Genomic DNA, 21,045 nt, shown 5'->3' on the forward strand with positions numbered 1-21,045 from the left:
AGGAGGTAAAAAAACAGAAATATGCTGATGACTACTGAGAGAGTTAATTAGATGATAACTGAGAGGTGGAGTCCTGTGCACTAAGTAAATTACAGTAATAGTCCTGCTGTTTGAACTTGAGCTTAAAGCTTCAGCCTATTCTGCTTCAGTGAGCTAGATTTGCTGTCCATCAGTATAACTTGCACAACCAACTTGGCAGCCAGCATTTCTCACAAGTAATTTATATATTACTTTTCTTTTGGTTTTCAGAGTCATACTGCTCAGATTTAATGGCTGTAAAGCTGTACCATTTCTGATTTTAGCATTAATAGCAGGTTGTGGTAAAGAGAAAGCTGCAACGCAATGTGACAGTTAACTTATAAACGCTCCAGAACCTCACATTAATTTCGCCAACACGCAGCTCTCATTGCTACATGTGATGACTATTTCAGATGTGGACAGCCAATCCAATAAAGCCACAGAACCAGTGCCTGCATTTCTTGCAGTTTGTGAGAGCGCAGTGCCCCTGTGTGGTCAGTGGGTATTAAAGCTCACATAAAACGCAGTTCTGTGCAAGGGAGGTCATATTGACGTTTCAAGGGAATATCAGTATAACAAAAGAAAGGCATGTGACTTTGTGTTGCTAATGGAGCGCAGCATGTTGGTTTCTGTTACTTGCGAGCAGTGTTGGTCAAGTTACTTGAAAAAAGTAATCAGTAACTAATTACTGATTACTTCCCCCCAAAAGTTATCCCGTTACTTTACTGATTACTTATTTTCAAAAGTAAATAATTACTTAGTTACTTAGTTACTTTTTAAAAACACGATTTACAACCTGAATAGGTAATAAAGCGATAGATCTTTCAGCCCAATTCTACTTTTTCTGCATAATTCATCATACAAAATGTAATCAAATGGAAAAGTCTCTTTTTAAAACTTGTTTTATTAGTTTTAATCTTTTAACTTTATGCATCAAGCAAAAATTAAATTATATGCAACATTCTCTGACCAGAAGAAATTTGTTTAACATTTAAACCTATTTTCTGCACATTCCAGCACATAAAATAAAATATGTTTTTGTGTTTACACTCACTCTTTCAAATAGATGCAAGTAAAACACAGCAGAAAATAAATTAAATCAAAGACTAGCAGTCCTGTTGCTCTATTTTCACCTATAAAGCAGGAGTGGGTTAGGCGGAGGTTTACCCTGGTGCAGGTGTGCTGCAGCGGTCAGTGGAAGAATCTGCGAGTTTCTCTGTGAATTTCATATTACGTTGTAGCGCACTCGGTGCTTGCTTGGAAGTTTAGGGGTTTAAAAAGAAATTTTCTTCCCACGCAGTGAACAGTGGACACTAATGTTTTTGTCACTTTTTATGGAATCAAACTCAAAGTAAGGTCAGTACTTCCACGCTTTAAACGCTGCAGGCTCATACTCTCTCCGCACTCAATATTATCCATTGTTGATCTGCAGACAGCTGTTGTCACAAACGTCGCACTCGCTTACGTCACTGTCATGAGACATTCTCGCAAAAAATCACGGTTTTAGTAACGCAGTAAGGCAGCGTTCCTACGTGAAAGTAACGGTAATCTAATTACCGTTTTTGCAATAGTACTCCCTTACATTACTCGTTACTTGAAAAAGGTAATCAGATTACAGTAACCCGTTACTTACAAGTAACGCGTTACTACCCATCTCTGCTTGCGAGTGTGACGCTTTATCTCCCTTAAAGGAAACGCCCAGCAGTTGCTGGAAAAATGCTTCACTTCTGATGAATAATTGGCGATGGGAGTTTGCACTCCTCAGCACCGCTTCCTCTTACTCAATTAAAAGATGTTGCTTCAGGCGATGTGATGATTTATTTCTTTAATGCTCGTAATGCAACGTGTACTGGTATGTAAAAAAAAGAAAAGAAAAAAAAACAGAGAGGGAGATATGGTGCTTCTATAACACAATATAAAGTTGTTGTTGTTTTTTTTATTTTGATGGCAGTGGTCTGTTCCAGGATCAGATTGTGTACCACTGAACTCATTGGCACACATATAAATACATTTATATGTGTAGCAACATGCTAAATGACTGTGTTTTTAGGAAAGTGCACTACATTTTATTTGCAGTAAGCTCCATGCGTTTTAGTTTTAGAGTTCATGATTTTAAAAATTTCCATTTGAGTTATCCCAGTCAGGTAAAACTTGCATTGTAGGCGTCAATCTATCCTTAACCTCAAACAGGTCACTGTGGATGTGGTGTATTTAAGAGCTAAATACTATGCTTTGCACCACCATCACCAAAGCACCAATTTAGGGAATGTTATTTTGGAATAATGGAAGTCCTTCCCTTCAAAAGAGTTTTGAGACTTGAAGAATCAATGCCAGGGTGTTGTATGTGGATAGTTAATATTGGTTCATATTCCTGCATTTCTGGAGCTGGTCTCACACAGAACAAGTGTGTCTTTTTTCCTCGATAAGCTGACAGGAAGTCTGCTTTTCACTGACAAGGCTACTTCCTTTTGTCAGCAGAAGGCATGTTGTAATAATGATAGTTTAGTGAATAGGGAATGAGAAGATTGTGTCTTGTCACATCCTTAACATTCAGGAGGGTGTTTGAGCTGAACACACAAAGCATACATGAATTACAAGTTGTTGTAGGATGGATGCTGACAACAGTAAGTGATCAGTGTTTCTTACCAATGTTTCAATTTTCTTTATTTCCTCTTTTTTAATTTTTAAAAAGCACATTTTTTATAATGTATATTTATATATTTTTAAAGTGCAGGTTATACAAAACTGCTAAACACAGAATATATTTAGGATAATGTTGATTTGCTTTTAAAAATATCGTTTGCCCTTTATTGCACTCATTATATTTGCTATTTAAAAGTTTAGCTTCCACAAAATGTATTTTATGTTTCAAGCAGTTGTGCAAGTACTTGATCAGGGTGGCTCATTTCAGTAGATCCTGTTGCGTAAAAACTTGAAAGAAACAGCAAAAAAAAGTGTATTTATAAGTTTCTTAATAGGAGCTTTTGCAAAATGTCGTTCGACAGTGCACAGTTAGTACCAACATGGGCATTGTTAAAGTAATTCAAGCACTACAGTACTCATTGGAGAGTGCTGAAAATGTAATTTTCTTCTATAAAAATGGCTCGTTAATATTGTCTGATATGCTACATTCACTAAGAGTTGGCAGATGTATGCTTCTGCTAATATGTTGTTCCTGAAAAAATTATCCTGGATTAAATAGCTTTGGACTTCCTTTTACCTTTTGACCTTTTCTTTAATTAGAAAAAGAACACGCTAACATCCTTATAGCAGGAGAGAAAATTAACAGAACAGCTCAGGAGGAGCAAGAAGAGGTATATGCAAGTGTAGACAGAGTAAATACAAGTAAATAAAACGTGTAGTTTATTGAGCTAAATAGTTGAAATTGTCATCCTTAATATCCATAGAAAGAACCCACTGAAGCAAACTCAGTGTGATCTCCTTGCTGCTGTTACTCACTGGTGCCTGTGCTGTTGTAAATAACCAGAGCTATATTTAAGGCCCAGTCTGTCCTCTCCATACTGCCGCATTATTTATATCTTTCCCCTGTGAGTCAGTAAAACGCCACCCCCCCCTCAGGGAGTTGTGGAGCCACACAAGTCGATTTCAGTCTACTTTACGCTGTTATTTTTGATGCAGGCTGGTTATCCATATAACAGCTTTTTGTTTTCTTTTAATTTAAAGCAAAAGAAATTTGACCATGTGCTTCTGCTGATTTGAGTGATCACTGTTCCCTGTTTGCATGGCGGTTTGCAGTATAGCAGATTTTTTTCTCGAATACATCCAGTGAAGCTGGCGTAAGATAAATGTTCTTGACTGCAGGCTTTGTTTGTATTGAATTAGTGTACTGTTAACAGACAGTCACTGCCTGATTGATAATCTCCTACATTACAACAGGCTCCGAATGAGCCTGAGAATGGAGCCCTGAAACCAGTATACTAGTTCTTATGTTGTTCTGAAAAGATTAGACTGTAACTAGTAACCTTTAGTTACTGACCAGTAGACATAAAACATATTAGAAAATGCTCTTTTAAGTGTTTAAACACTATGCTGCAGTTATAATACAGGTTGCAGATTACTGTAAATTAGTGATTGAATACCTCATCGGTCATCCGTTGTCTTTCTTGTCGTTGTCCATGGTTTAATATCCCAGTTGTAACCAGTGTGTCGGGATGATGTGGTGGGTTTAGGTCCACGGTGGTGTCTTTTTTTCTGTCCCACACACACACACACACACACACACACACACACACGGACATTACGTTCAGCCTCTCCTGTAACTGGACCGCATAGGTGGGGTGGAGGGTTGTGACAGAAATACACGTGATGACGCCCCTGACGCTCAGCTGCACCGACTGCAATTCACACACACACACTCACACTCTCACACACAAACACACACTTATACACACAAACGCTGCGCACACATACACTCCTGATTTTTCTACCTTCCCTGACTGCCATTCGGACAAAATCTGTTGATTTCTTGATTTGTTGTGAGGACATGGCGGGCCTGCTCTGTGGGACCAAGAGGAAGCAACAAGGTAATGTGAATTTCATGCTGGAGTTTAGGGAAGTTGGATGTGGAAAAGGGGAACCAGAACCTGTTACCTTAGTGCAGTGTTGGTTTAAATGCAGCAGCGTGCTGTTTCAGTTGTTACAAGTATTTTTACTTTTCTGTATAGATCTGCTGCAGTAATTGAGTTATCTTTAATAATCTGACTATTTTAAACAGAGATTTCCTTTTTTTGGTGTGACTGTAAAGCACCAAAGCTGTACCCAAAAGCAGCAGCAATGGAGCCAGATGGACACGAAAGGAGGAAGTAGCGCAATTATGATAAAATGCAGCAAAGCAGTTCTGTAATTACAAAGCAAACTGCTGATCTGCAGAGAGATTCAGCCTTTTATCCAGTTATCGGCTCTTATGTGAAGGCTGAATCAGATAATAAAGCTGCAAGGACCCTTCCTCCTGGGCTAATTGTGTTTATCCTGCCTTCACTCATGCTTTGAAGTTGTCATTTTGTTCAGATTGTAGCACGCTGCTGCACATTTTGTTTAATTTTATTCTCAATTTGAGAAATTTGTTCAATGCTTTTAATATGAAAACCTTAAAGGGCAGACAGTTTTTTTTCTGTTCTCACGTTTTCCTCAGCCATCCTGAGCTGCTTTATAAACAGTGAGTTGGTGAGGTGACAGATTTGAGACCACTGATTGTGGTCCAGCCTTTTGCAGGATTTAGAAAGTGAAATTGTGGGAAGATAAAAAGCAATGTGGCCATTAGGGCTAAAAAGCCTTTAAATCCCTGGAGAATCACAGTAGCCGGGAGTGAAAGCATCTTAGAAGAAATTGATTTTATTAAAAGCTAGACTCAAAGTGTGTGTTATTTATAAGTGTTGGCGTCCCAGCTTGTTTTAATTAGCTGGAGTGATCAATTTTCCCCAACCCCAAAACGCTACGGCTTACTCTAAAATTAAGATGGATGCCAAAGTGGGGGTTGTAGCTTTTTCCTAATGAATAAAAGTAAAAAGAGTAAAAATGAGGAAGTTACAGATGTGTGACACCTGTGCTAATAGCTCCAAGTCAAATCAATTTCAATATTTGAAACCAAGAAAATGTCCTGGGCGTGCAATTCTTTCACAGCTTCTTACGAAATGACGAGGATAAGATTGAAGGAATAGTCTGGCTGTAAATTCATATATTGTTCTTTGATCAAATCTCAAACTGTCAAAAAAAAATTCAAATGTTTAAAAGTGGTAAGTGAAAACTGTGTGGAAGTGAAACTATTGCCTAGACAACTGAACAGATCATTAGAGGGGTGGAGCACACCCAGCAAATAGAGACCAAACTGGTACCACACTTTCCCCATGAATTTTTGTGGTGATCCAGGATTACTGGGTTACGACTTACCAGTAACCCTGACAAGTCTTCACTTTCTGCTCTCTTATTCGCGCCTCCTTTTCTTTTTCTCCCAGAGTCTTTGCACGTCTCATTGTCTGTCGGTCTACCATCTGTACTGTCTGTTTGCCAGAACATTTTACAGTTTTTTGTGTGTTGTTCTTTTTAAATAAGTGAGTGATCTCCATGAGGAGGGAAAGAATGCCATCAATGCCCCCCTGCTTCCCTCAGGCACAGACATCCATCCAGAAGATACACTGCTGGGTATGTACATAATAACCACATGCAAACACCGCTAATAATATAATATATAATATAACCTTTATTTGTGTTCATTTCTGACTCATTGTTACTTCAGTGCAAAAACAAAATGCTGTTTTTGCTGCTGGGTGTCAGAGGTTACTGGGGTTACAGACCATAATATGAATATGTTGACACATGTTGACTAATGGGGAGTTTGACAGTGAAGGAGCAGGAAATGAAAGTAGGTGGAGTGGAAACGCCTTTGTCTTCACTGTGAATCACTGTTGACAGGAGTGTGAACACTGTATATTCAATTTTTGTGGCTTTAAGTTTGTACTTGTGTGAGACAATATGATGCCTACATTTGAAAAGCTGTTAAAACATTTAAAGTTGGAAAGAAGAAAAATATATATGCTAGTATAAACAATTATTTTGTCTTCCACAGAGGAAAATGCTGAGAGGATTATGTTGGACCCAACATCAAGGGAAAATCCTAAATTTAAAGATCTCTTAAAGGTAGATTTGGGTTAACCTTCTGTGCATAAGCATCTCTGCATTGATTAAGTGAGCTCAGAACAACGACAAAAATCATGAGAGAAGAACAAGAGTTCAGAAACTGTTCAAAGTTCGATTGTATTCTGATGTGCATCCAGGTCCTGATCGACTGGATCAACAGTGAGTTGGAGGAAGAGAGGATCATAGTCAAGGACCTAGAGGAGGACTGTTATGATGGACAAGTACTCCAGAAGTTATTTGGTGAGAGTGATTCCTCTCAAAATCACTGATCATGTAGCTTTAAACTTACCATGTACTAGTTTGATTTACAATATTTGCAGTCTTAGAAAATATCAAATAAATGTGCTCTGTCAGGACTGAGTGTATTGAAAATGCAAAGTTTTACTCATAAACTTTCATCTAACATGAAACTTACAACAGCACAACACAAAGAAAATATATCACAATGATGGATGGTGTAATTGGCTGGTTGTTGCAATCTGTTGCTTTAGTAAAGCTGTTAAACTATGCATTTTCAATAAACCAAACATTGGTTATATTCAAGAGTTTCCTATTGCATGATTTTGTTTTCTTATTGAGCTGTACTTTATTGAAGTAGTACTGCAGTGGTATCTTCTAATAGTGACAGTATAAATTTGGGGCAGCTGCTAATGTGATTTAGCGCTATATAAATAAAATTGAATTGAATAAAAAAAAAATCAGCTGAATTAATACCCACTAAAGTTATATTATCATGGTTGAGCATTGGGCATGAATGTTGTTCAGTTCAGTTCAATTTGATTTATACAGCGCCAAATCACGACAACAGTTGCCTTAAGGTGCTTTTTATTGCAATGTAAAGAGCCTACAATAACACAGAGAAAAACAAAGGAAACCTCAATAGCCCGCTACAAGCAAGCACTTTGGCGACAATGGCAGGGAAAATTCCCTTTTAAGACGAAGACAGCTCTGCCAGAAACAGGCTCAGGAGGGGCAGCCATCTCCCGCCACTGGTTGGAGGTCAGGGGAGGAAGACAGGACAAAGACACACTGTGGAAGACAGATTACTAATAACTGATGATTAAAGTGTAGTAACTAGTGTGTAAAGATATAGTGAGTGAGAGAGGGGAAAAAAGATGAGTGAAGAAGAAACATTCAGTGCATCATGGGAAGTCCCCAGCAACCGTGGCCTAATTCAGTGTAACTAAGGGAGCATTCAGTGTCACCTGATTCAGACCTAACTATAACCTTTATCAAAAAGGAAAGTTTTAAGCCTAATCTTAAAAGTAGAAAGGGTGTCTGTCTCCTGTATCCAAACTGGGAGCTGGATCCACAAAAGAGGGGCCTGACGGCTGAAGGCTCTGCCTCCTATTCTACACTTAAATACTCTGGGAACCACAAGTACGCCTGCAGGCTATGAACAAAGTGTTCTATTGGGGTGAAATGATACCCTGAGGTCTTTAAGATAGGATGGGCCTGATTATTTTTATGTTATTATTATGTGATGAGAAGGATTCCAAATTCAATTCAGGATTCTGCTTGTGAAAACATTTTGTGAACATTTTATAAACATTAACATCTCTAGATTTACACTATAGTCAAATACATGTTTAATATACTGGTTAACAACATTAACATTCCTTTCTTGCCTGAAATGTGTCTTCTTTATTGTGCTGCAGTGTCTAGTAAGGTCTTTGGATTCCCCCTTGTGACTGGATTCTGTTATTACAGTATAAAACTGTTAAACACTAACAAATCAGCGTTTCAACTAATTGTATATCAGTTAAAATATCTATATGTGTAAGGATTTGATAATAACAGAAATATCTTAGCTATGACCTTTTATGCTTTATACCTTTTTTGCTTCATTTTTTGTGTTTTCATGTGTATTTATCTGGCAAATATGTACAAAGCTAAATAACATGAATGTGCGTGTTGATCTTCAAAGCAGTTCATACAAAATGCACACATAATTGCACATGTTCCTGAAGTGTAAGGAACAACAGTTAAAATGCACAGTAAGAAAATATTTTCTGTGAATTGTGATGTGTGATTTCTTGCATTTAGTTTTCACGCTCATTTGTCACTTTTGGTCTTTGTGAAAATTTAGCCTCACAGAGTTAGTCTGCATTTATAGATCCACATTGTTGTCTGCAAAGGATATTTCTGTCCATTTCTTTCTTCTTTTTTTTTTTTTTAGCTAGATGTAATCTGTTAGCTTCTAATTTTTTGATGCTTTCTTACTTTTCTCTATGCGGTAAAACACAACTGTTTTCTGTTTTTGCGACAGAAAAGTTGTCAGGCAGAAAGCTGAACGTGGCGGAGGTGACGCAGTCAGAAATTGGCCAGAAACAGAAGCTTCAGACGGTGTTAGAAGCTGTCAACGATGTGCTGAGGCCTCATGGCTGGACCGTTGAGTGGAGTGTAGACTGTGAGTTTTTGTGCTGACTTCAGTGATATGTTGCTTCTTCAATTATGTATTGCATAAATTACAGAACTCTTAAGGAACATAGAAAACATCTGAAGCATTAGAGGTTGATATATTTGGAATTTTCATCATCTTTCATCAGATTCTCACTTCCTAACAAAAATCTTTCAACTGCATCCATCCTAAGATACGATAATCACCATGAGTCATCATCATCATTAGGATTTTATTCTCAGACTTTAAAAGGCTTCTGTCAGAGCCACAGAAGAGACTGTAAAATCTGAATAGTACTCCTCCTCACAAGTGACAATATGTGACTCCATCAGCACTTTTAGTTTGTGTGGCTAACGGTGACTTTACTGCACCGAGTCGTGCTTTATCCTTTGTCAGCTGCAGGTTTGTGTTGTTTCTTTTGAAAAGTGGTGCTTTTTCAAAAGTTTTGAAAATTGTTCACATTTTTATGTGAACTCGCTCTTTGGAAGAGGGTTTAATCTTCACTTTATTTATTTTTACAGCTATCCACTCAAAGAACCTGGTGGCTATCATCTATCTTTTGGTGGCTCTCGCTATGCACTTCCAGGTTCCAATCAGGCTGCCCGAGCACGTCTCCGTACAGGTGGTGGTGGTCAAGGTAAAGGCTCCCATCAGTTTCCCTACATCTGTGACCCTTTCTGAGCCTGGTTTCTTCCTGTTAAAAGGGAGTTTTTCCTTCCCTCTGTCGCCAAGTGCTTGCTAATGGGGTTCTCTTTCTCTTTGTATTATTGTAGGCTCTTTATCTTACAGTATAAAGCATCTTGAGATGGTCATTGTGATTTGGTGCTATATAAATAAAATTGAATTACACTGAATTGAATTACAATCAAAATAAGAGAAAATGGAAATAGAAATTTGTTTGTAAAATCACAAATAAATCATTAGAAATTGCTTTGATGGTATCTTACATCAACTATAGAGCTGTGTAAAAACACAAATAACCAAGACCAATCCAAAACATGATATAATGAGGCATGCGACAGCTGTTTCTGTCTTTTTTTTACTGTCCGTGTGATTATCATAATGGTGTATCATCAAATGTATTTATTCTCTCATGTAATAGCGTAATCAGTAGAATTTATCGCTTGTCTGTGCAGAAACGAGAAGGCATCCTACAGACAGCGCTAATGACCAAGGAGCTGACGAGCACCACAGAGTAAGAGCTGATTCTTAGTAGTTATGCTTTTCTTCTTTTAAAGCCATAAAATGAAGTATTAATAGCATCTGATGCATTACAATGTAACTGGAGGCTAGAAAACATGGTGCACAGAGAAAAAGAATTGTGGTTGATATTTTCTTCTCATTTTTTGTTTTTCAGAATGATGATGGGAAGATTTGGTGAGCCTCTGAATACATCTCTTTGACGTTTTGGAAATACTGAAATTCATTTATTTAGCATTTATTATTTTGTTAAAACAATCATCATCTTGGGAAAAATTTAAACTATTTTTATAAATGAAATATTAATTGCTCAGTAAAGACTAACTTAGCCTGGTGCTACAAACAAGCAAGTCTGGCTCCAGCCTTTACCTCAGGGGTGGGGAACTCCAGGCCTCAAGGGCTGGTGTACTGCAGGTTTTAGATATCACCCTGGGTCAGCACACCTGAATCAAATGATTAGTTCATTACCAGGCCTCTGGAGAACTTCAAGACATGATGATGAGGTATTTTAGCCATTTAAATCAGCTGTGTTGGATCAAGGACACATGTAAAACCTGCAGGACACCGGCCCTTGAGGCCTGGAGTTGGACACCCCTGCTTTACCTAATGGAAATCATACTAGGAGGCAGGCTTAGAATTTTTTTGAAAGTGCTCTTGAGTAATAGTTCTCCAGGCTTTCTGGATGTCTTTCAAAGTTTTTCTTTGGACATTGGCTGCTGTTTCACTCATTTGTAGTCCAGACGTGACCAGTTTGAGGTCGTTATAGATCAGCAGGTAGAGCAGGTCCTCTACTAATTAGAAGGTTAGTGGTTCGAGTCTGCATGCCAAATATCTTTAGGCAAAACACTAGCCCCAAGTTGCTCTCTGATGCATCCATCAGTGTGTGAATGTTAGATGAAAAGCACCTAGACATAGAAAAAAGGTCTAGAGTGAATGAGGCATGTTGTATAGAGTTCTCAGATATAGTAAAAAAAACGCTACATAGGACCCAGTCCATTTACCAATTTCAGAGGAATGTATTTGTTCTTTTCAGTGATTAAAAAAACAAGTACATTAGTTATTATTAGTTATTTAAGACGAACATATGAACCATTCCAGTTTTTTTTAAAAGGCACCTAACTAAGGGATGAGCTAGTGGTGTGTCTACACATATCAGACAACTCAGCAAAGAAATATTTTAAATTTTATCTTTTGGCAAATTTTTGCTAGCAGCCTGTTACAAAAACACATAATACAAAATAATATTCTTGGATCAACAATGTGTTTCCAAAAGAGCCATTAATTGAAAACATGACATATCTGAAGTTTAAAAACAAAAACTGTTCAGAAACTGGAAATGAGGAGGACAAGAGGAGAAACGACAGGCCTAAAAATGATCTACAGGAGATAAACATGACTGAAAGTCATGTCCTTTAGAAATGGCAAAAATCCAGCAAAGACCTTAGAGATGCATCTGGACTTTGAGTTGATCCATCTGCTGTTCACTGAAGCCTTCTAAAATGGTCTGAAACAGAGGGGTGGCTGTCAAGAAGCCATTCTTCAAGAAGCGAAACAGAGATAAAAGGCTGAAGAATGACTGATTACACAACTACTGGACTGAAAATCAGAGGATATGGGTCTTATGGAGTGATCATTTCAAATATCTAATTTTTGGTTCAGATCATCATCAGTATATACAGATGAAGTCAGGAGAGAGGTACAACAGTGAGTGTCTACAGACATGTGACAGTGGAACATCAGATTTTGATTCACAATGCAGTACCTTTTGTAAAGTTGCTGACTGGCAGCAGCTTCATTTTTCAGCATGACAGTGATCCCAAACACACTACCAGTGCAGTAAAGGCATAACTAGATACTAAAAAAAAAATATAAATAAATCGATCACTATTACTCATGGATTGGCCTCCTCAGAGCAACACTGCAACACTCAACACAAGAACAGAACAAAAGGCAGCGAGTCAACATCCAAAGAAGAGCTTTGAATGTCTTTTTAGAAACCTGGAGAACTATTGCTGAAGCATAGTTAAAGAAATGACAAGAAAGCTGCCTAAGAGAGTTCAGGCTGTGATGAAGCCTGTACATAGGGTTGGGATTATAGATCTGGGCTTAGAGCTTAGATTGTCACTCATGATGAGTTAGACCTTATGTTAATCACAGTAGAATAGGTCAAAACATGACAGTAATAAGTTTTTAAAGTAAAAATTAAACAAAGAAGACTCTTAATAGTAAAAGACAGACAGGCAACAGATCTTTTGACACAATGTTCCAATCAGATCTCCTGATCTAAACCAATCAGCTGCGGTCTATACATAGAAGAAGGAGAATATAGCGGTATCAGTCTTCTTTTTGACATGGTTGACAATTCCTAAAATATCAAACTGTTTAAACACTTTTAACCGTGATGTTTTTTTCTCGTCGCCACAGAGAGAGATGCATTTGACACTTTGTTGGATCACGCGCCTGACAAGCTTAACGTGGTAAAAACGGTAAAAAAGGATACCTTTCCTTCCTACAATAATAATGTCTACGACTTGCATGTGTTGGCAGTCATGTTGTAATACTTAATAATGGTCTGAATCTGCTTCCAGTCTCTCATCACCTTTGTGAACAAACACCTAAACAAGCTGAATCTGGAAGTTACTGAGCTGGAATCTCAGGTAAAAGATTTCTGTAGAACCTATGGCCCTTATTATCAAAGTCAAAGGACAATCTATGATTTTTTTCATGCATGTTTTATCCTTGGTTCAGATTGTGATTTTCAGATAATATAATATTTCTTTGAGCAGAATGTGCTTCTTTTTTATTTTAAAGAATGTGTAATTTTCGTGTGTGTGTGCGTGTGTTTCCAGTTTGCTGATGGAGTTTACCTGATTTTACTGATGGGGCTGCTGGAAGACTATTTTGTCCCACTGTATAACTTCTTCCTCACGCCTGAGAGTTTTGAGCAGAAGGTGATTTTAGATTAAAAAGTCTAAATAGGATTTTTAGCAGGTGATGAATGTCGCTTTTAACTGCCATTTTTATTTCCCCTCTCAGGTCCACAATGTGGCATTTGCCTTTGAACTGATGCAGGAAGGAGGGCTAAAGAAACCCAAAGCCAGACCAGAAGGTATTTGTTGTTGTATTACATAATTGCATAATTTACAGGAAGATTGCCTCATTGTTGATCTGCTACAGCAGCAGTAATTTTAAAAGTTGTCCAGTAGGTGGAAACCTTGTCTTACACTCTAAAATTGGATAGACGCTGCTGAGTTAGTTCAGCTCTAAGTTGCATTTTGTAGTCATATCCATATCTTTTATTAGAGATTAAAGGAAATTAAAGTGAATTGAATAAGATTTTATGGCTTGATGAGCAAAATATGACAAATTATTTCCTTAATTTGTCATATTTTGGTCTTTTCAAGTCATTAAGATCTATAGATGAAAAAAAATCTGAATTTGGTTAAAAATACCACATTCATTACTAGCTGAACAAAATTTAAGGTGAAATCTTCCACTGAGCATTCCTTCTTTCCATTGTGTTGCCCTGCAGAATTCTTCTTCCTGTTGAATTTAAATTTGACCAATAGTATTTTCTTTAATTATTTATTTATTTTTGCTTGTTAATTTAGTTGCACAGCTTTTGCAGTCTTTGCAGCTGTAGCTGAAGAATTTCCCTTCTGTGATTAGTCAACGTTTTTTAACTCCTGTTGTAAAGAAAAAAATCAATGAACAAATTCATGAATTAATGAAATGAATGAATAGCTATAACAAGCCTGCATAGGCTTGTGGGATACTGCAAATTCACAAATGCTGCACATACACCATACTCCACTTCATTAGATACACCTGTTCTGCAGCTTGTTAACTCAAATTGCCAATGACATGGCAACAACTGAGTCCATTTAGAAATGTAACAACCAAGACAACCTGCTGAAGTTCAAATCTAGCATCAGAGTGGGGGGGAAAGGTGATTTAAGTGACTTTGAACGTAACATGGTTGTTGGTGCCAGACAGGCTCATCTGAGTATTTCAGACACTGCTGATCTACTGTGATTTTCCCGCACAAACATCTCTAGGGTTTATGCAGAATGGTCTGAAAAAAAAAAAGAAAGTACATTGTTGATGCCAGAGGTCAGAGGAAAATCTCCAGACTGCTTCGAGGTGATAGGAAGGCAACTGACTTGGGCTAAACAGCATTAAAGCATCCATCTCACTTTTTATTAAAGGCTCCGGTTTATTGGTGTGTAGGGAATCGTTTCTTGGCACACTTTGGGCCCCTTAGTACTAAATGATCCTTTAAATACCACAGCTCCCTGAGTGTTGTTGTTGACCATGTCTATCACGTTATGACCAATGTCTACCTTTCTTCTCATGAGTGCCTCTAGCAGGATAACGCACCATGTCACAAAGCTCAGATCATCTCAAAGTGACAATGAGTTCAATGAACTCAAATGACCTCCACAGTCTCGATCTGTGCACCTTTGCAATGTGGTGGAACAAGTGTGATGCTATCATGTCAATATGGACCAATCTCTGATCTCTGATGAATGTTCTGGCACCGCGTTGAATCTATGGCATGAATAATTAAGGCAGTTCTAAAGGCAAAAGGGGGTTCAACACAGTGCTAGCAAGGTGTACCTAATGAAGTGACAGGTAAATGTAGATATTGAAAGACAAAATTGAACAAAAAAAACTCGATATTTGTTTTTGAGGCATACATATAAGACGCTTCATTCAAGCATTTACTGCACTGTGCACAGCATGCAGTATAAATGCTCTGATTAGTGTAAAGGTTGTCGTGTCCACATCTGTGGGTTCATTGTAAACAACAGAGGAGGCCCCAAACAGGGAAAGCCGAATGTTCAGTTTCTGTTAAGGCAGGCTAGTTTGGTAAATTCTAATAACCAAATAAGCTCTTATGTAGAACACGTGACACTTGCAGAGAGAACAGAAAGTCCTTTTGTGCCTTTGAATCTCTTTGTAAGAAGTAATACATCATCTAAGAATAATTTGCAAAGTTTTGGGAGCTATTTTAAGCACCATTTAGTTTCCAAAATTACAAATAACCTTTTGAGGCAAAAAGTCTAACAGCAATGATAGAACTGGCTCCTTTTCATGTTAAATATGATTTTATGGTAGCATAGCTATTTATTTTGTTCTTCAGTGTTCCAGCCATCCAATTTTTCTTATTAAGATAATTATCGAACATGCCAAGACAAGGCAATCGTTTTCTTCTCCAAACCAGTTCGGGGACACCAGACTTCAATAATCTCTGCTTTTTCTTTTCTAGATGTCGTCAACCTGAACCTGAAGTCCACCCTCAGAGTCCTTTACAATCTATTCACCAACTACAAAACCTCTGCATGAGCTTTTCCAGTTTTTAACGCCTGGCATTACTCCGAACACTGCCCTGTGCCTGCACTGATATTATACATTACAGTCTGGACACTGTAGGAGACCAACTGGGACTGAAAGTCATCATTATGTGGGACTTAAAAAGCCCCAGGGGGTCTAGCCAGAAAAAGGCTCTGAACGCTAGTATTTAATCTTCCCCAAATGTCAGTATTTATTTATTCCCTCCTCGAATGTTAACTGCAACCCAGGAAGCTCTGCAACCTTTAGCCCTGCATTTGAATACGTAGCAATCACGGGAAAATGTTAAAACTGAAAAACGTTTGTGTCTCATACTGAACTCATTACGCTCCATCGCAGATTATTATAAAAAGTTATAAAATGCTGTAATAAATTATCAAGTGTCTCAAAATGCTTTTCATAAATATGAATGTAATCACTAGCTGTTTTCTTTGAAAAGAATTTGATGACTATATATGTCCGTAAGAGCCAGAAGAATGACAGATTTTCTGTTTAACCCTCACAAAAAAAACTGTTTTATGTGGGAAGTTTGGTCTGTGAGGTTTAGGAGAAAGGTTTCAAGTTGACAACAAATTGCCATTTAAGGCTAAATATAGAACACCCCTATAATAAAATTCACCGAAACAGAGAAAATTACCTAAAAATGAAGAAAATACATCCATGGTGCCTTTGAATAACCTTTATATAATCCATTATCTGTTCTTATGTAAAGTACAAATAAAAATTTGTCATTAAACAGTACAGCATACTGTAATTATATATAAATTATATTTTGTTTTGAATATTGCCAGTCTGTAGATGATAAAAACGTACAATTAAATAGCTCAAATTGTTTGAATCCAACAGGACCTTTCTTTGTGTGTCTGCCTGGTACTCCAGCTTCCTCCCACACTCCAAAGACATGCATGGGGTTATCTTAATTGGTCATTCTAAATTGGGCATAGGTGTGAACGTGAGTGTGAACAGTTGTCTGTCTTTATGTGTTAGCCCTGGAACAGATTGGCAACCCATCCGGGGTGTTGGAGAGGCTCCTGCCCCTTGCAACTCTGAATTGAATATGGAATTAAGAAAATCGATTAATGAATAAATACATTTAAAAGCCACAAAAGGATGGCAGGAAGTGAAAGGAGCTATCTTGGTGTCAGCAGTTGGTTTGTGGCCTGTCGTTGAGTTTGGCGTTCCAGCTGTTGCCATCTTGGCACCAGATGTGATGAGGGAGCCGTGGATGTGCCTGAGAGCCGGGAGACACCGAAACCTCTTACACTTATCAGTTACAAGTAAGTGAAACTTACTGAATAATTTTGCCTTTGCTTTTGGATGATGTGTGTACTGCGTTATGCTACTTCCAGTGTTTAAGTTATTTGAAAACATATTAAAGCCTATTAAAATTCTAAGAATTGAGTCAGAAGACCCTTGCAACTCTTCTTTATGCATGCAGTCAATTAGCTTGTTTCCAGTCTGAGTGAAAGCCAATCACTCAGACTGGAAACAAGGAAACAGTTGAGAGCAGCATGTTGAATATCCTGAGACAAGATGCTGAATCCCAAGTTGCCTCCAACCAGTCAACTGGAATGAGAGAGTGTTAGGTTAAAAGTGCTTTGCTTCACATAAAAAAAACCCTTGTCTTAATGTGTGTGTGCGTGTGCGTGTGTGTGTGTGTGTGTGTGTGTGTGTGTGTGTGTGTGTGGAAAAGCACCATATAAGTATCAGTCCATTTACCAGTATTTGTTTAACAAACCTAGGCCTAAATCCAGAAACAGTGTGTGAAAAAGTAAGAATTAATCTTATGTCATTTTGGAGGAATTTTGGCTCACTCTTCTACCTCTTCTGCAAACTCTAAAATGCTGCTTCAGTTCATTGAGGTTTGCAGGCATTGCAGTTCTTTTAAGGTTTGATTCTTTTTCTTTTTTCAGCCATTCTGTTATAGATTTGCTGCTCTATTTGGTATCATTGTCCTGTTGCATCAACCACTTTAGGTCAAGCTTTGACTATCAGACAGATGAACTTACCATTTGACTCTAGAATACTTTGGTACACAGAGGAGTTCATGGCTGGCTGCAAAACAGGCCCAAATCATCAACCCTCTACCACTGTGCTTAATAGTTGGTATGAGGTCTTTATACTGATATGCTTTTATTTCATCTGTCCAAAGGACATTGTACCAGATGGCTTGTGGTTTGTTTGAATGCAACTTTGCAAAGCTCTAGGATTTTTTTTTTTCTTTTGCAATTTCCCCGAGCCCTGTATGATCTGACCTTGTTGTGAATTTTCTGGGGCGCCCACTACTGGGAAGATTGGTAAGTGCTGTGAATGTTTTCTACTTGTGAAGATTTTTTTTTACTATACAATGATTGACTACAAATTGTTTGGAACTTGGCTTCTCTGATTGATGGGCAGCAAGAGTTGCTTCTTTACGATCACTGCTGATGTCTTTCCCCCTGTGGCATTGTATTAACACATACCTGAATACTCCAAAGCTACAAACTGCCAAAACCTCTTCTTTTGTGCTCACAGTTTTTCTTGTGCATTGATTGGCAGCACCTGGCTGCTACTTACCTTCTTAATTCCTTTTGAAACAGTAAGGGTGTACTTTTTCACACACTGCTTTTGCGTTTTGGCGTGTTTTTTTGTTACATAAATAATGATAAGGTAAAGTGTGTCATGTTGTTGTTAATCCAAGGCTGTAATTAAATAATTTTAAGACCTGATGTAGAACAGATAAAAAAAAAAAAAGTCCTGATACATAAAATCTTAAAATTGAAGGAGGGTTTACTTTGTTTTTACTTCTTTTTACTGTACTTTATTAATATGCTCCATGTTATTCCTAGTATACTCTTTAATAGCTGAATGAATCATGTTTTCTCTGAACTATGCATAGTACACATATTTTAAATCATATTTAGAAGTTCATGCTGTTGCGTCCTGCCTTGAGTGCAGTGTGTTCTTGCCATCCCAGGGGAGTCCGAGTCAGAGTATCTTTATATTGACCAGCCTTTCAGACAGCTCTCCAAGGAGGCCCAGACCTATTACTGCTCTCCTGAAGCAGAGCTGGCCCTGTGGTGCCACCTCAAGACCTGCTAAGATGTACAGTGCACGACTGCTCATGCATTTTCGAGCCGGTCTGAATTATTGAGAGAATGGATAAGTCAATCCAGACCGAGTTAACACTGGCTGGTTCACCAGTGCGTGTCTGAATTTTCTTTTCTTTTCTTTTTTTTCTGTTTAATCTAGGCTATCAGAAAAATAAATGTGTGGAATCAAGCAGAATGGGAATTTTATTTTATCTATTGGTTGTGAGATAGGTTAAATTTGCTTTGGCTTCCTGAGCGAGATTGGCTTTTGAACAGACAGTTCCTTCAATTTGGGTTTAGCTAAAGGAATTATAGGTTTATTTTAGGCCTTTATTTTCTTGTCTCGTTCCTTTGTTGCTATGGTAACCTTCCACATCCCCTAAATTGCCCCTCGTCTGACTGATGGGTGGTCCTTTTTCTTTTCTTCAACAAGGCCAGTGCACAGACAGAGGTCGTTGTTTTGTTGTCTATCTTTCCTTTTCTTTTTCTTTTCCTTTTAATGTGTTTGTTGTGTAATCGAGAAGGCTGGAGACCAGATGACGGCAAATTGATCCGGGTGGTCACAGATGGAGATGTGTGAGTCGAGCCTGAGTGCTTCAGGCCTCTGAGTGTCACGCTTCTCACGGCCCTCCTGAAGTGTAGTTTTCAAAACAATACACTTATACCCAAGAGTCCTCCCTGTTCTTGTTCGCTCAACACATACTTATTATTAAAGTCTTATCCAGGGTTCGTGTCACAGAGCATAAACGCCCCTATCAGAAAACGCTCGGCGTCGAAGCCAATATCAAAAAGAGGAAGTGCTATCTTCTTCTCTGCCACATCCTCTCATGCGCTTATCTTCCTTTTCAACCCTGTGACATGTTATTTTCTTTCAAGCCAACAGTTTGAAATTGAGTACAGCCAGACCTTTTGCATTGATAGAAATAACAAGAGTCTCTATTCAGATTGAGTGCAGCCCTCCACTTCTGATATATCGCTGTTTTGACAGTTTGTGGAGTTGACATCAGCTAAGGAACTCAATTCAGCAGAAGTCACACAATTCTGCCGAGTCGCTCCCAGAGTGCTGAAGGTAAGCTTATTCAAAAAGACTTTTTGTTTATGACCTTGTTTGAAAGTTACTGTCAACCTCAGGAAAAGGAAGCCACACACAATCTAAACACCCAGAGAAAGAGAAGTTGCTCACCGAGGCGTTTCTGTTCCACAGATCCAGGAAACAACCGTTTGACAAGCTCCAGGTCACGTCTGTTTTGTCAGAATGTGTTGCTTTATGTGTTTGCTGTGCTTTGTCTCAGACCATATGATTCAAAATGTTCACAGAAACAAGACCAGCCCCTGTAACTGTGCAGAGACCTGAAGTTCTTGATCTGATGAGTTTGCCATTGAGAAAAAAAAGAAAAGGGAAAAAAAGAAGTGAGGAAGTTAAATGGCTTCCTGTTTTGATAACGTGTTTTGGACCAGATCGATTCCAAACACGATCAGATTCTGTGTTTCTCTGTGTTTTTAGAAACGTGTAACACCTTCAGTCAGAGTAATATACCTGCATTAGAAGTTCTGTGTGGCTGAGCTGAGCACAAGGCTGTTTTTTTCTTTGTACTTTAAAAGCAACAATTCTGAGATACAAGATTTCCTCTCAAAGGTAAGCTGTCTGCCATTACAGCCGGCATTTTTCACTGCTGGTCAGTCCTCAAAACCAGCTGAAAATTGAGCAGTATGGCTCCGGACACTTACTGAGGCACCACTGAGAGCTATTTTCTGCCAAACATATTCATGGTGAAAGTGTTTTTTCATTCTTCTGTGCTTTACAACCCACTTTCCCCTGAGAAAGTTGGAACAAATAGTGTACAAATTGTGTATTGTGATGAAAGCAGAATTCAGTGATTTGCACATCCTTTAAACCTTGCCTTTGGGGTGCGAAGACAAATAGTAAAACTGCAAAGTGTTTAAAAAAAGATATGCACATTTTGAATTTGAAGCCAGCAACATGCTTTGAAAGCGGTTATATTAGGGCTATGTTTCCTCCTGGGTGTCTTTTAATAACACTCCAAGCATGTGGTAAGTCTTAAGACCAACTGATTGAAAGTAAAATGTTTTCCTGTTCTTGCTTGAAATAGAATTATTATCTTCCTCTTTGTATTTTACATCAAAGCAGGAAATTGAACGGTCCCAATATTTTCAATAGTTGACTATTCTGACTAGAGGAAGGTGATTTTACCATCTGGACTATTTTAATAAGGAGTCATGCTGTTGTGCAGAGTGTGGTTTGACTTTGTCTAGCCAAAATAAGCAGGGTCTTCTTGAAAAGGACATCTGGATTGCAACAATGAAACTCTGTACCTTTTAGCATTA

At 38.2% G+C, this 21,045-nt stretch overlaps 2 protein-coding genes and 2 long non-coding RNA genes across 8 annotated transcripts in view; 2 read left to right on the forward strand and 2 right to left on the reverse strand.

Annotated features, from left to right (window-relative positions):
- Positions 1 to 4,254, reverse strand: part of LOC106098136 (uncharacterized) — a 7,099-nt gene extending 2,845 nt beyond the window's left edge. The window contains exon 1 of the long non-coding RNA XR_001224255.3: positions 4,119 to 4,254. This is a non-coding gene — a long non-coding RNA (uncharacterized LOC106098136). The remainder of the gene's footprint in view (positions 1 to 4,118) is intronic.
- parvb (parvin, beta) overlaps positions 1 to 16,369 on the forward strand; it is a 17,590-nt gene extending 1,221 nt beyond the window's left edge. The window contains exons 1-13 of one of the 3 annotated variants that reach the window (XM_005451022.3): positions 2,082 to 2,642; positions 6,088 to 6,177; positions 6,602 to 6,672; positions 6,810 to 6,912; positions 8,942 to 9,082; positions 9,595 to 9,710; positions 10,210 to 10,268; positions 10,431 to 10,450; positions 12,698 to 12,759; positions 12,862 to 12,930; positions 13,123 to 13,224; positions 13,310 to 13,382; positions 15,546 to 16,369. In XM_005451022.3, coding sequence (XP_005451079.1) covers positions 2,627 to 2,642; positions 6,088 to 6,177; positions 6,602 to 6,672; positions 6,810 to 6,912; positions 8,942 to 9,082; positions 9,595 to 9,710; positions 10,210 to 10,268; positions 10,431 to 10,450; positions 12,698 to 12,759; positions 12,862 to 12,930; positions 13,123 to 13,224; positions 13,310 to 13,382; positions 15,546 to 15,622 — 999 coding nt within the window. In that variant the 5' untranslated portion in view covers positions 2,082 to 2,626 and the 3' untranslated portion in view covers positions 15,623 to 16,369. Of the gene's footprint in view, positions 1 to 2,081; positions 2,643 to 4,379; positions 4,563 to 6,087; positions 6,178 to 6,601; positions 6,673 to 6,809; positions 6,913 to 8,941; positions 9,083 to 9,594; positions 9,711 to 10,209; positions 10,269 to 10,430; positions 10,451 to 12,697; positions 12,760 to 12,861; positions 12,931 to 13,122; positions 13,225 to 13,309; positions 13,383 to 15,545 lie in introns of those variants that run through there. The other 2 variants (XM_005451021.3, XM_003443915.5) reach the window with 2 other exon arrangements.
- On the reverse strand, positions 15,958 to 19,978 carry LOC112847355 (uncharacterized). Its single transcript, XR_003220861.1, has 2 exons — positions 19,883 to 19,978; positions 15,958 to 17,194 (listed from the first exon to the last, which is right to left on the reverse strand). It is a non-coding gene; the product is annotated as an uncharacterized LOC112847355 (long non-coding RNA).
- parvg (parvin, gamma) overlaps positions 19,449 to 21,045 on the forward strand; it is a 12,633-nt gene continuing 11,036 nt past the window's right edge. Inside the window, exons 1-2 of one of the 3 annotated variants that reach the window (XM_005451018.4) lie at positions 19,449 to 19,768; positions 19,904 to 19,934. The gene's annotated coding sequence lies outside the window, so the exon portion shown is untranslated. Of the gene's footprint in view, positions 19,769 to 19,903; positions 19,935 to 19,972; positions 20,336 to 21,045 lie in introns of those variants that run through there. The other 2 variants (XM_013270622.3, XM_005451017.4) reach the window with 2 other exon arrangements.

Source organism: Oreochromis niloticus, linkage group LG7 (genome assembly GCF_001858045.2).
Source record: "Oreochromis niloticus isolate F11D_XX linkage group LG7, O_niloticus_UMD_NMBU, whole genome shotgun sequence".
NCBI lineage: Eukaryota > Metazoa > Chordata > Actinopteri > Cichliformes > Cichlidae > Oreochromis > Oreochromis niloticus.